The sequence below is a fragment of the Ascaphus truei genome, chromosome 3 (genome assembly GCF_040206685.1).
Source record: "Ascaphus truei isolate aAscTru1 chromosome 3, aAscTru1.hap1, whole genome shotgun sequence".
NCBI classification, from domain to species: Eukaryota; Metazoa; Chordata; class Amphibia; order Anura; family Ascaphidae; genus Ascaphus; species Ascaphus truei.
In genome coordinates, this window is record NC_134485.1 from 396,010,647 (window position 1) to 396,026,276 (window position 15,630).

Below are 15,630 nucleotides of genomic sequence, written 5' to 3' on the forward strand. Positions count from 1 at the left end.
TACGTGTGCTCCATGTCCTGGAACTTTCTGTTGGCATTCATGATCTCCTCCTCTTCATGCCACGTGCGGACATCCAAAGAGTTGTCATTGTGGCTTCCATTCCTTGAGTGGTTTATGATTGTTGTATCCCTAGGATTAAAAGGCAAGGCACTCAACAAGACATCATACCCAGTTGTAGCCTGTGCCATGGGACACAGTGATAATACAACATCTGACACTCAAACGTGAAATTAGTTTGTGGACTCTTGTTGCGGGGATTTTCTTTCATGTTTGTTACTATTATCCCCGTATTGTTTATTTTTGTTTGTTTGCAGTACCTTCTATTGTAAATGGTCTCTTTGCTTTTACTGCTAACAACAAAACTCGTGTTGTGCACTATATAAAACACATTACAGTATAATACCAATTTCTTTCCACAGTAAGATGCAAGCCCAAAAGAGAATAACAACACATTGCATAATATTCATTACACGTTTGGGCCTCTATCTGAAAAGATATTAAACAAATATGAAAGTATAGACGAGGTTAAACATGTCCCATATTGCTACCTCTGAGCAGCAGCTGTAGCAGCAGCGTCCATGGCAAAGTGCCTCATTGCACTCTCCTCCAGGTATTTCTGCTCCCACTTGGTCATATCAGCCTCCAGTGTCAATATTGTCTCCTCCTTTTTCCGCAGCAAATCCATCAGTGCTGGGGCATTGTACTCGGGCGAGTTAGAATGATGACAATTTGTTTGTCGCTGTTTGGGGAGATTATAAAGGAATTACGTTAAGGGAGAATTTCAGGTGCAAATCATGAAACGTTAAGATTCTGCTAAATAAAAGAAAATGGCAACGCACCTCCAAATGTCTAAGTAGGGCTTCCCAAAATATGAATTGGCGATCTCCCTTTAAACTAAATGGTTGCAATAACCAATGAACATCCTATTTATAAGTAACCTAGTTTGTACATTTATACCTATTTGTAAATCCCATGGCTATTCCGAAGCCCTGGAAGTTGGGGATCCCCAATAATACATCAGGGAACCATTCAATAAAGAAGATGCAGATCTACTCCCAAGGCCTCTGACACAACTGAAACACCAACCAACAGATGTGATACAGTCTCCTATTGGTTATTACTTTGGGTAAAAGTGCACCCCTTTTGATAGGCATACCTTGTCCTTAATGGGGTCCCCAATAAAAAGAAAAACTTCCTTAATTACCAAAGAAACCAAGAAAGTCAAACACTTGTTTAAACCACTTAGGTCCAGGCACTGACTTTGTGGCTGTTAGTGCAAAAGAGGTGTAAAGCTCTCATAACGCATATCACCATAAAGGTTCGTTAAAGGTAATACAGGGATAGATGTTAGTTAAGTCATACCTAAATGTGGCCTTCTGCTAATCCACTGCCCGAAATATGGGTTTTGCTAGAAGGGGACGGTGAAAGGGTGGATGAGAGGGAAGGAGAGAGATGCAAAAGTATATTCAAATGATTTAAATGAGCATATTTAGCACAATTTTTTTTTTGTATCTAGAGCACTCTTTCTAATAAAGACAATGAAAGAGTATTGCCGGTGCTCAATGCACCTGGGAATCCCCCTATCAGGGCCCCAAAAATATGTACATGGTCTTTTAGAAAAGAGTAAGGCACACAGGCTTGATTGCAGAAAATGTATTGAATTTATTGAGTCATAAATAAAGATTTGGCTGCAAGAAGAGCCTTTTTCAAGGGTGGCTACAGAATGATGTCAGAGAGAGGGTACATGTACCCTAAATATTCTCACCTCTCTCCCACCCCACCTTTCTCTTTTTCTTGCCTCTCTCTTTTCAGCCCACATATGTGGACTAGAGGCCTCACCCCAATGGGGAAGTTCTATCCTATCCTATCTCCTTTGTGTTAAAAAAAACTTCTGTATTAGGCCAATGATGATGATACATTGTACTTGTTTTAATGCATACCTGCCTAATTAAAAAAAATATATATATTCTCACCTCTCGCACTAGGGAACAGGAATGGCATGGGGGCGCGGGGGTGAGGGTATATATCCTTCTTCTGAGACACCCGTAAAGAAAAGCTGTTCTCACAGTGGAAACGTCGGATCTATAGCTCATTAACTAGTTTTTTCCCGGAAATTAAACACGTGTGCCCTAATAGTTTCTGAAAGACCATGTTAAATTAGCATATTTCAGAGGCATCTTAGGGGTGTTCAGTTTTATTCATAGGTATCTCTCCACTTGTTGTTTAAAGGTGTGTTTGGTCAGGTATATACTGTAAGTCACTTCATACTCTAGTATAATAGGACTCTTTCTCATTTCCGGGTCTGTGTGGGAGCAACGCCACCGTTGGGTAAGATACTTACCGCCATGGTAATTGAAGTTACCACGAGGTAGTGCTAAGTTAACATGGCGTTAAGCCAAAATGAATGAGATATTCAACGGCCATTGTTTCTGCATAGAATTAGCTTGGTGAATGTACGTTAACCTCAGGGAAAATAACATCTGCTGCTGATTTTGGTTACGTGGCGTTATGAGCCCTGAATTAACAGCGCTCTGGCCCTTAATTGTTAAATTGTTCATCAATTCTTTTTGATTATCAGGGGGGGAGGTGGAACCCTCTTAAATGCACTTTCAGCATCCAAAATTAAATATTTTCTTAATTTTTGTCGGTGGAAGTTGAGGCTGACTAGCTTATACTATGTTGCCCAAAATGTGTGACTAACGATCTTCTTTGAGGAAATATGAAATGGTTAAGGACATTGTATTGCTTCATTGGAATCAGAATGAAGAAGACACATGGTTAATTATATTGGTGTTGCAGGCTTTTAAACAGCATTAAGTATAAGTAAGTTGGGGATGTAGAGGGACATGTGCTGGTCATTTTTACATTTGCTCTTATAGACAAAGTCACCCGAGAAAGCACTCCCACGAACTAATGCAAGTGACATGTATTTTCCCCAAATTTGACACCTATTGTATAATTGAAGTTGGTATGTAAACATAAGGAAAGCATGGAGCCTTAAGCAAAGTGTGGCATGCCCGCAAGGCCCAGGCTCACCCTCCCCCCACCTTCACCTCCTGCTCCCCTCCCCCTTCTCTTGGTCACCGGTGACACTCCGGGGGGTGAGGGGGTGAAGGGATCGGCTGTAGGGGATAAAGGCCGGCAGTGAGGGGCGGGAGATCATGCCGCGCCCCTCACTGTTTTCCTGCCCTCCCTCCCCTTTTGGTTACATTCTGTTTTGTGCGAGTTATACTTGTATTGAATATATTTATATTTGAGGTGTCTGTTGGGGTTATGTTGACTCTGTCACGCCGGCTGGTTGGGGGCTAGGTGCAGGGTAACCTTGCCAGACGGGGCTCAGTTACGGCAATGCCTGGTGGTGGTATGGTTGGTGAGTGGTCAGGGCTGATTGTGCTTTGAGTACCTGGATCCCATCTCGTGGCTGACGTGGGGTAACCTGAGCACCTGGGACTTGGGACAGTGCCCGCTAACGGGCCATGATTTAAGCGTCCTTGGCCTCACCTGTGGGTGGAGCGCTCTGGCAGGGTTAGTACCTCCCTTTTGCTGTATTTGAATAAAAGCTGCAGTCATTGTACCCCCAGACCTTTGTGTGTGTGCTTTATTTGTGGGATGCATCGGGTGGGGGCTGGGGGAGCAGCCTCACAGGCTCTGCGGTCATGAGTTGAGACTTGGACAGAGTTTGATTTCCTCTGTCTAATACCTATTTTCTGATGTCACCATATGTTCAACACGTGCTTCCATAGCTAGAGGTGCTTTTATCCCTCCCCCCTTATCTTTATTGGCTCTCTGACAAGGACAGGGTGGGGGTAAAGATAGAAAACCCACACACACAAAAACACCACTTCCCCTTTCTGAGGCCCCCAAGATATTTATTTTGGAAATTATTTCCAAGACAATGACAGCTGCCAAATATTTGCTATTAGCCTGCTTAGATGTATTCAAGGGAAGCAATTAGACTAACTCAGGGGTAGCCAACTCCAGTCCTCAAGAGCTACCAAACAGGTCAGGTTTTCAGGATATCCCTGCTTTATCCTGTGCTGAAGCAGGGATATCCTAAAAACCTGACCTGTTGGTGGCCCTAGAGGAGTGGAGTTGGCCACCCCATGTCCCTAGCTTAACATCTAAGTACTTTCCTGGCTGGCTACATGGGATTGCACCATGAAAAAAAAGGCCAATGTAAATAGCTCAGCAGCATTTCAGGCTTGCGCAATGTCCCAAGGGGTTGCAGTGGGACAAGGTGCCTTTGTGGTGCACAAGCTTCCGAGACGTCACACGTCCCTTCTTCTAATGCACAGCAATGTCATACAAGGGCATGTGCCGAGTGAATCACAGAGCACGTCGGATCTTGGTACCTGCTGCAGTCTCAGGGACTCCAGCTCCCTCTCTAGCCGCGTACGCAGCCGCCTCTCCAGCTGTTCTCGCTTCTCCCCGGCGGCCTGCAGCTGGGTCAGGGCTTGCTGCAGCTTCTCCACCTCCTCCACATAAACCTGCTTCTTGCGCAGCTACGAAAACAAAATGGGACAACCTGGTAATACGGGTTAAAAAAAAAAAACCGTTGCAGAGAACGAGCCTCTAAGGAACAATTATGATACGCGAAAATGAAGTGTTGTTTAGCAACAGATATTGTCGCACTAAAGTACCAGTTATTCAACCCCCTCTTTTTTTTTAAAAACTATTTTACGGCACCTCCCTTAGGCTGCGCTTATAGTGCCGGCGACAGCGATGCCGCGTCAAAACAAATGCATTGCCGCCGTCCGGTATGCTTATAGTAAGCGAGACGCGACGGCGTGACGGCTTTGTTGCGATCGCTGGAAGTCATCTCAATTTGTTTTTTCCAGCGGCCGTAGCCTGACGTCACGGTCGCGTCGCCGGCGCTATAAGCGTAGCCTTAGTCTGCAATGAAGAGCTTTTTCCATTGAGCTGCTGACAGCCCCGGGAGAGAAGGAGCGTTTCTTTCGGTCTTCTGGCTATACTTTGTTGGAAGAAAGCTCTATATTGCAGACTAAGGGAGTTGCAGCAGTTATTTTTATGTGTGGGAACGGGCTTGAAGAAGGGGCCTTGTCCCCGAAATGTTGCCCCCCTCTGTATATTGTTCGTGTTCTCTGTCCCTATGCATTGGAAAAGTAAATATCCTTTTTTTCCTCCACGTTTTTTGGATTTTTTCTTGTGACGTATTGGAGTGCGGGGAACTGCTATGTACACGTAAAGCAGATTGCAAATATCATGCTTGGGGCTGGTAAGAAATTACTATAGAGTGGAAAGGGGGAGTTCAAGGCTCATTTCTATCCGGGGAAAATCAAAAGTGGTATCTCACTGGCAGTGTACACAGCATTGTTCATACTGTAGAGCTTATATTCTTTTTATGGTATCTGAGACACAGAGTGATAAAGTGACTTGCCCAAGGTCACAAGGAGCAGACACTGGGATTTGAACCAGGCTCCTCTGCTTCATACTCTGTGTCATCGTTATCAGTCAGTGTCGTTACTCACCGAGCCGCTCCTTTTGTTCACCCACAATGTTTTATTTCATTTTTTTTATCAGAACCAAGGGGTCCTCCTGAGAGCTGAATTGTACTATTCTTATCTCCCAGTACATATCATTATTTATATTATATAGTGTATTTCCTATTTAAAGTCAGTGAGTAGCTCATATGAGTAGCTCGATGGCTGATAATTAACACCTCTTACATTAACCTTGGCCCCTGCAGACACACTTACCAGAATACCATCCTACTGTCTCTGAATGTTCTTCCTACCAACAAATTCGATTGTAAGCTCTTCGGAGCAGGGACTCCTCTTCCTAAATGTTACTATTAAATCTGAAGCACTTCTTCCCATTGTGTTATTTATATCTTATTATGTGTTATTTATATCTTATTATTTATATGATTGTAACTATTACTGCTGTGAAGCGCTAAGTACATTAATGACGCTATACAAATAAAGACATACATACATACATACATACAAAGTCAGTTAACATGATGCTTTCAGGGTTGCCACCACTCCGGGTTTGACAATGGATTTTGACCACGTATCTCCGGGCACCGGGTCTACACAGTAAACCTCCAGTTGGTGGTGGCGTTCGGCGGCCACGTCCTTGGAGTCCTCCTGTCATCTTCCCCTGCTAGTAACTCCTTTCAACATGGCCACGCAGCGTCAAATGGTGCCGTGTTGCCATGTCAACGGAAACGCTACGTGACGTCACACGGTGCTGCGTTGCCATGACAACGTGACGTCATGTGATGCTGTCACTTAGCGTCCCGTTGTCATGGCAACGCGGCGCCATGTGACGTCGTGCAGCCATATTGATGGGTTGCAGTGGGAGATGTTGGGAGGATGTTGGAACGATGCCAGAGAATGCTGGGAGACACCGCCCCCTAAGGTAAGCGCGAAATTTTAAAATGTTGTCTCGTGTTGGTCTTCAGTAGAAGGTGGCAACCATGGATGCTTTACTAGTCATAATGCAGACCGTTCTGGGGCTCTGGTCATTATAGCAGTCTCCAAAAGGGGGTCGGGTGAAGAAGCAATGGTATAATTTTCTATATATTGCATGGGAGTCATTAGGAGATTTGCCCATGATCCCACTGTTGCCAGTGGAGCTCCTAAAGTGGTGTATTTAAGACCAACACTTGTATCACTACTCACGGCTAAGTCTAAGAGTAATTTCTCCTTTCTAATTCTCCTGGATCTCTCTGATGCCTTTGGCACTGTCGATGAGCACCTTCTCCTGCACATCCTACGATCCATTGGCCTCTGTGATACAGCCCTCTCCTGGTTCAAGTCCTACCTACCCAACCGTTCTTTTAGTGTCTCCTCTTCACTCCCTTTTTGTCAGGGTTCCACAAGGCTCTGTCCTTAGCCCTCTGTTCTTCTCACTCTATACCTCTTCTCTTGGTAAACCAATACAATCTTTTGGCTTTCAATATCATCTCTATGCTGATGACACCCAAATCTACCTCTCCTCCTTTGACCTCTCCCATCCGTATCATAAACTGTCTATCTGCAATCTTCACCTCGATGTCTCACTGTTACACGAAGATTAACAAGTCCAAAATAGAATTAATAATCTTTCTCCCTTCCACTGTCACCCCTACACCCAAACTACTCCTCACTGTGACTAACACCAAACCCGCTGCCTAGGGGTCTGCATTCCTCAAATTCAAGCCCTCACTATGTCCTGCCACCTCCACAATATTCCTAGGATACACCGTTTTATCACCCATGACGCAACTAAAATCCTAACTCACACACTATCTTGCCCTGAGTTGGCTACTGTAAGCTTCTCCTAGTTTGCATTCCCCTTGTCCACCTGTACCAAATTCAATCCATCCAAAATTCTGCTGCCCGACTCATTTTCCTCACTCACCGCTCCACCTTTGCTGCTTCACTATGCAAATCCTTACACTGGCTTCCCATATCCTCTAGAATTAAATTTACACCCTGATTTCTGACTGGCAAAGCTCTCAATGACGACACCCCCATCTTTGCCCTCATCCCACAATATACCCATAAACGCCCCCTCCCTTCTGCCCCCGACATTCGCCTTTCCTCCCTCCTTATTACCTCCTTTCACTCCCACCTACAAGACTTCTCCCATGCTGCCCCCTCTCTCTGGTCTGGAATCCCCTACCACGCACCATCAGGCTCTCCCCCAGCTTTCAGACATTCAAAAACTCTCTGAAAACTCACCTTTTCAAGGAAGTCTACCTGGCATACCCCTAACATCCACCCACCTCCCCCAACCCAATTGGTTGGTTGGACCAAACTCCATACTATCCAACATCCACACCCCATAACCTCAAAAGATCCAGCTGTGCAGCTGGACCATACCCCATCCTGAGGCATACTCCATCCCACTGCGGATTTACCTTTTGCTTCAACATTGCCCCTTATTCCCTCAAGATTGTAAGCTGTCAGGAGCAGGGCCCTCACTGCCTTCTGTATCTGTTTGCACTTGTTTGTTCTTACTTGTTTGTCATTCTGTGTATGCAATTGATGTCACTCAGCACCCCACAGTGATAATAATAATAATAATTACTACGCTAAACCTCATGTTCATGTGACATATTCTAGAAACAATATTGGAACGTCAGAGTTAACATTTCCAGCTTTCAATTTGTAAATGATTAGATGGCCTAGTCTCACCTCTTCTTCCAGTTTAACCACTTTGGCCTGAGCATTGTTCAGTGCCTGATCTAGGATTTCAATGTGCCTCCTCTGATCTTCATTGGTAGAGCTCATAGCTGCCAATTCCCTTTCCAGCCGTTCCTTCTCCTTCAAGTGCTCTTTGTCTAGAAGGGGAGAAGAAGAACAAGACACGCTCTATCAGAATCGCTCATGGAATCTGGGCCTCCGGCCAGCTCACCTCTGGCACCAACTTTAAAAAAAACATTGAGAGCAGCAGATGTTTAGGTGACTACAGGGCCTCTTGTGTTCCAATGGCCCTCGTCTGGTGAACATCAGCAATAATCACGGCCTGTGCCAAGCTTCTGTTTTATTTGATTACATGCAGCTTTTTAAAATGTTATTGAAAAGCAGTAACCAAGTTACAATCCTGATAAAAAAAAATAACTCCAACCACGTGAAGAAGGAAAAAAAGGAATGAGTCACCGAATTCACAGGAAAAACAGTTCAAACGTGTTTATTGTTATATCATCAACTTAGACAGCGCTAGAGACCCATTTGCTGCCCAAACTAGTTGCTATACAGTATGTACAGTATGTATAGCGGAAAATGTACCCAATTTTTGCAGGCTAAAATGTAATGTTTTGTGGTGATGTAGCGTATGACACAGTGAGTACATAGAATGGCGATTTCAGCCATTTTCCTGGAAATATATACCACAATTAATATCATTTCAATTTACAGGCAGTCCTCGGTTATCCGACACAATGCGTAACTCAAAATGGCGTTGGATAGCGAAACGTTGTAAAGCGAAACACATTTTCCCATAGGAACACTGTTTAAATGAAAGGTTCCGTTCCTGAAGGCATTTTTAATGCTAAAATACACAAAATATTTTACACAGGCAATAAGATATGCAGCACACACATACATTATATAGTGTATATACTGTATTATATATATAATATAACGTAATAAATAATATATTATATAGTATAATATAGTATATTATATAGTATAATATATTATATATATATATATATATATATATATATATACGCTCTTACGACGCGTTGCAACGTTGTTTATGTGTATGTGCAGTGGTTGACAAATCGCCAAAAAATCTACTCGCCACACAAAAAAATCTACTCGCCACCTAGTACCAAACGTGTGCTGCTTGGGCCAATATTTACGCGAACGGGGGTTAAATCCACTCGCCCGGGGCGAGCAAATGTATAGGTTTGTCGAACACTGTGTATGTGTGTGTATATATATACACACATAAACAACGTTGCAAAGCGTCATAAGAGCGTTGGATAAGCCGTTTTGGCATTGTATAAATGTATTGTATTGTATGTCTTTATTTATATAGCGCCATTAGTGTACATAGCGCTTCACAGTAGTAATACATGTGGTAATCAAATAAATAACAGATAATATAAATAACAGATCATGGGAATAAGTGCTTTAGACATAAAAGTAACATTTCGGAAGAGGAGTCCCTGCCCCGAGGAGCTTACAGTCTAATTGGTAGGTAGGGAGAACGTACAGAGACAGTAGGAGGGAGTTCTGGTAAGTGCGTCTGCAGGGGGCCAAGCATTATGTATCGTGTTTAGAATATCCACAGTGCTATTCATATGCTTCTTTAAGCAAGTGTGTCTTAAGGTGGGTCTTAAAGGTGGATAGAGAGGGTGCTAGTCGGGTACTGAGGGGAAGGGCATTCCAGAGGTGTGGGGCAGTCAGTGAAAAAGGTTTAAGGCGGGAGAGGGCTTTAGATACAAAGGGGGTAGAAAGAAGACATCCTTGAGAAGAACGCAAGAGTCTGGATGGTGCATACCGAGAAATTAGGGATGAGATGTAAGGAGGGGCAGAAGAATGTAAAGCTTTAAAAGTGAGGGGAAGAATGGAGTGTGAGATGCGGGATTTGATCGGAAGCCAGGAGAGGGATTTCATGAGGGGAGATGCTGAGACAGATCTAGGAAAGAGTAGAGTGATTCTGGCAGCAGCATTTAGAATAGATTGTAGGGGAGACAGGTGAGAGGCAGGAAGGCCGGACAGCAGGAGGTTACATGTAATCAAGACGGGAGAGAATGAGGGCCTGAGTCAGAGTTTTAGCAGTCGAACAACAGAGGAAAGGGCGTATCTTAGTTATATTGCGGAGGAAAAAGCGACAAGTTTTAGAAATGTTTTGAATGTGAGGGGCGAATGTGAGAGAGGAGTCGAATGTGACCCCTAGGCAGCGTGCTTGGGCTAATGGGTGAATGATTGTAGTTCCAACAGTAATGTGGAAGGAGGTAGTAGGGCCAGGTTTGGGAGGAAGTATGAGGAGCTCTGTTTTAGCCATGTTGAGTTTAAGGCGTCGGAGGGCCATCCAGGAAGATATAGCAGAGAGACATTCAGAAACTTTGGTTTGTACAGCAGGTGTAAGGTCAGGTGTTGAAAAGTATATTTGTGTGTCGTCGGCATAGAGGTGATAATTAAACCCAAAAGATGTTATTAGGTCACCTAGAGAGAGTGTGTACAGAGAAAAGAGAAGAGGTCCCAGGACAGAGCCCTGGGGTACCCCCACAGAGAGATCAATAGAGGAGGAGGAGGTGTTAGCAGAAGAGACACTAAAAGTACGATGGGAGAGGTAGGATGAGATCCAGGATAGAGCTTTGTTCCGAATACCTAGAGTATGGAGAATGTGGAGGAGAAGAGGGTGGTCCACGGTGTCAAATGCTGCAGAGAGGTCGAGTAATATGAGCAGAGTGTAATGACCTCTGTCTTTGGCAGCATGGAGGTCGTCAGTTATTTTAGTGAGGGCTGTTTCGGTTGGAGTGAGCAGTGCGGAAGCCAGATTGTAGAGGGTCTAGGAGAGAATAGGTGTTGAGAAAATGGAGCAAGCGAGAGAATACAAGACGTTCAAGTAGTTTAGAGGCAAAAGGCAGGAGGGAGACAGGTCGATAGTTAGAAAGACAGGTAGGGTCAAGCTTGCTGTTTTTGAGTAATGGTATGACTGTTGCATGTTTGAAGGAGGATGGAAAGGTTCCAGAGCAGAGGGAGGAGTTAAAAATGTGTGTAAGCGTAGGGATTATAGTAGGAGCGAGAGGTTTTAGGAGATGGGAGGGAATGGGGTCAAGAGGGCAAGTGGTAGAGGGAGAAGAGATCAACAGCGACACATCCTCCTCTGAGACAGTGGAAAAAGACTCATGGAAGGCAGGAGGAGAGTTAGGAAGAGGTGTAGGATGGGGGGAAGAAACAGAGGGGATGTTCTGCCGTATGGATTCCACCTTTTCCTTAAAATAGTCAGCAAAGTCCTGAGCGGAGATGGAGGAAGGAGAGGCAGCTGAGGGTGGTTTGAGTAGAGCATCAAAGACAGAGAACAGTCGGCGTGGGTTAGACTTGTGCATGTTGATTAGCGCAGAAAAGTAGGCTTGTTTAGCTTGCGAGAGGGCAGAGTTGAAACAGGATAGCATAAATTTGTAGTGAAGGAAGTCTGCGAGAGTGTGAGACTTCCTCCAGAGGCGTTCAGAGGAACGAGTGGAGGAACGCAGCATGCGCGTGTGGGAATTTAGCCAGGGTCTGGGGTTAGAAGGGCGAGGGCGGCAGAGAGAAAGCGGGGCATGTAGATCAAGAGACGAGGACAAGACTTTCTGACCAGGTTGTCAGGGTCTGTAGCAGAGCTGAGAGAGGAGAGGGAGGAGTGTAAAGTGGACTCAAAGTCAGGTAAGTGAATAGAGCGCAGGTTTCTGCAGAACCGGGGGGTAGATGGAGGTGGAGAAGGGGAGAAGCGAGATAAAGAGAATGAGATGAGATGATGGTCAGAGAGAGGAAAAGGGGAAATGGAGAAATCGGAGAGAGAGAAGTTTTTAGTGAAAACCAGGTCTAAGTAGTGGCCATCCTTGTGGGTGCTGGCTGCAGTCCACTGTTGAAGGCCAAAAGAAGAGGTAAGAGAAAGAAAGCGGGAAGCCCAAGAGAGAGAGGGGTCATCAATGTGGCAATTTAAGTCCCCAAGGAGAAGAACAGGGGAGTCTGAGGAGAGAAAGAAAGAGAGCCAGGATTCAAAGTGAGAGAGAAAGGCAGAAGGGGGATGAGTAGAGGTAGGTGGGCGATAGATGACCGCCACATGAACAGGGAGAGGAGAGAAGATCTGGACAGTGTGAGCCTCAAAGGAGGGAAAAGCAAGAGAGGGGGGAATAGGAAGGGTTCGGTAATGGCAGACAGAGGAGAGCAGGAGTCCCACGCCTCCACCCCTGCCATCAGGGCGCGGAGTGTGGGAGAAGGAAAGGCCACCATAGGAGAGGGCAGCTTCCAGAGCAGAGTCAGACTGAGTGAGCCAGGTCTCAGTTATAGCAAAGAGAAGCAGGGAGTGAGAGAGAAAGAAGTCATGTACAGAGAGGAACTTGTTAGAAAGAGAGCGTGCGTTCCAAAGGGCACAGGAGAAAGGGAGAGAGGAGGGAGGGTGGCAGGGGATGGGTATGAGGTTGGAGGGGTTGACACCAAAAGGAGTAGAAGTTGCATGTGGGAGGCGAGGACGAGAGCAAGTTGAAATAAGACAGGGACCAGGATTGGGAGAGATATCCCCAGAAGCAAGGAGGAGAAGCATGGATAGAAAGAGGATGTGTGAGGAGGATTTGTAGGGGTGTTTTTTAGTGCAGGGGATATAGCTGTGTGGTGTCAGAGGACGCAGGTAAGAAAGGAGTTCATGTGAACTGAGAAGTGGTGACGAAAGTAGAGATGGAGATATATGAATAGAGTTTGAGACATACTGAGGCTGGTAGAAAGAAGTGCATAATTTGAGAAGAAGTGAAGTCACAGCAAAATGAACATAGGTATGCATTGCATAGCGTTGGATAAGCCATTCGTTGTAAAACAAAGCGTTGTAAAACGAGGACTGCCTGTATAGGTTAGAAAGATGTATGTTGCTGAATTTATCAACTACTAATAGAGGTTTTTATCTATAAACCACCATCAACCCCCATCCTGCCATAACACTTGAATAGCGCTATTTATATATGAATTACTGTGTTCTGAATGGACATTCCGTATAAGATGGGTTCCCCCTGCAATCCTGCCCCACATAGAACTGATAGAACTGGGTGGAAGCCTCGCATAGTTTGAACGGACCATGCAGATTTCAAAGGTTTGCCATTTTCACGCATGATTCTGTTTTTACTTAGTGTTTATGCACACAGATGTCCAATGATGCTAAATGACGGTCTGGATTATACTTAGGAGACCTTATTTAGGCAGGTATTTGTCCCCGCTGCATCTGGCCGCCGGGATTGTTCATTGCAGGTGAGACAATGAATGAGTCATTCTCTTTTTCAGTGGCTCGTGTGCAAGAATGTGACCATATAATTCTCCTTATAATGCAGGGAGAATGGAGGCAAAGAGCTATTGAACGGAGGGTCTCCCAAGTGGATGTGCTCTGGGAGATCCACAGAGATATATATAGCAATATATATATATAGCAAATGTTGCAGCCGGCACTCCAAAGGTCAGTATCAGCTTGCAGGTGCTTGTCCCATATAAATAGAATAAAGATACAATACCGTTGTTGCACAGGAGACAGCACTCAAATCTTGATGGTATAAGCGCTGGGGTGAGCAAACTTTTTATGCCGAGCCCCCCTTTTCATCCATAAAATTTCTCGGGCCCCCCCTGCCTGATGTAATCAAAATCACATGAAAAAAAAAAAACCTTTATTAAACGGTATACAATCTAAATCCAAATATGTCTAAATACTTACATATTTCAACAGCTCGCTCTTGCAAAATTAGGCTGCGTCCACGCTGCCGCTGAGAGCGGTGACATCACCAACTCTCCAAGCATGAGCACAGGGTGCCCTGCATAATGTTGCAAGCGTGGATCGGGGCTATTTGTGTGTGTTTGTGTGTGGGTGTGTGTATTGACTGCTGCTGAGCGCACTTCAAAGTCAATTTTGTTTGTCTCCCCAAGCGCCAAGCTTGGGAGAGTGTACGTGCACAAAGGCAATACTTTTGGGGGGAGGGAGGGGGCATTCATCCACCTCTTTGCTACCTCCCTTCCCTCTCTCCCAAACACCTTTTTTTTCTTCCTTCCCCTCCCTGCTCTTTGGCTTGCTATCCCCATTGTCATCCACACTTCTACCTACAGTATTATTATTTTTTTCCCGTTTTCAATGTTGTGTTTTCACTTTTTTTTATTATTATTTCTGTACATTCATAGTATGATTGATATAGTGGCACCCGACCCTTTCACTTGCAGAGGATCACAGCGAAGCAGGTTGCCAGCGGAGGAGAGCAGGACCACAGGGCAGACACCAGAAGGAGGGGCGTTTGACTTCACCGTGCTCGGGCGTGCTCCTCCCCGTACCTCCTAAGCCCCTGCGCGTGCGCACACACACACCATCACGTGGCCGCCACCTGCACTATCCTGTTCAGCCACCCGCACACATCTTCGGCTGCCCGCCCATGCACATCTTCTTGGTCGCCCCTCGCGCACAGCTTGTGCGTCCTCCCGCGCACAGCGTCTGCCGGCCCGCGCACCCAGTTTTCACCGCACGCCGCCTGCGCCCCCCTAAATAATCTTGCGCCTCATTGCACCCCCAGTTTGCGCACCACTGCATTACAACACACTCTCTCAATCAATCACCACATACACACACTCACCACATACACTCAATCACCACACACACACACACTCAATCTCCCCCCCAAACACACACACACACACACACTCAATCCCCCAAACACACACACACTCAATCCCCCCCTCCCACACACACACACTCAATCCCCACACACTCACACACTCAATCCCCACACACTCACACACTCAATCCCCACACACACTCAATCCCCACACACACACACACACAATTCCCACACACACACACAATCCCCACACACACACTCAAACTCAATCCCCACACACACACTCAAACTCAATCCCCACACACACACACTCAATCCCCACATACACACACACACTCAATCCCCCCACACACACAATCCCCCCCCCACACACACACACTCAATCCCCACACACACACACACACACACTCAATCCCCCCACACACACAATCCCCCCCCACACACACACACACACACTCAATTCCCACACACACACAGACAGACAATTCCCCCCCACACACACACACACAATCCCCCCCCCACACACACAATCCCCACACACACAACCAATCCCCACACACACAACCAATCCCCACACACACAACCAATACCCACACACACAATCAATCCCCACACACAATCAATCCCCACACACACACAATCAATCCCCACACACATACAATCAATCCCCACACACACACAATCAATCCCACACACACACAACCCCCCCCCCACACACACACAATCCCCACACACACACAATCCCCACACACACTCAATCCCCCCCCACACACACACTCAATCCCCCCCCCCACACACACTCTCAATCCCCCCCACCCCCCACCCCCACACACAATCCCCCCCCCCACACACAATCCCCCCCCACACACACACACTCAATCCAC

General features: G+C 45.8%; 1 protein-coding gene across 12 annotated transcripts in view; it reads right to left on the reverse strand.

Annotated features, from left to right (window-relative positions):
- AMOTL1 (angiomotin like 1) overlaps positions 1-15,630 on the reverse strand; it is a 138,639-nt gene that overhangs the window by 18,121 nt on the left and 104,888 nt on the right. For all 12 annotated transcript variants that reach the window (XM_075592480.1, XM_075592488.1, XM_075592482.1 and 9 more), the window contains 4 exons: positions 8,148-8,293; positions 4,353-4,502; positions 549-739; positions 4-129 (listed from right to left, as the gene is read on the reverse strand). In XM_075592480.1, coding sequence (XP_075448595.1) covers positions 4-129; positions 549-739; positions 4,353-4,502; positions 8,148-8,293 — 613 coding nt within the window. The remainder of the gene's footprint in view (positions 1-3; positions 130-548; positions 740-4,352; positions 4,503-8,147; positions 8,294-15,630) is intronic.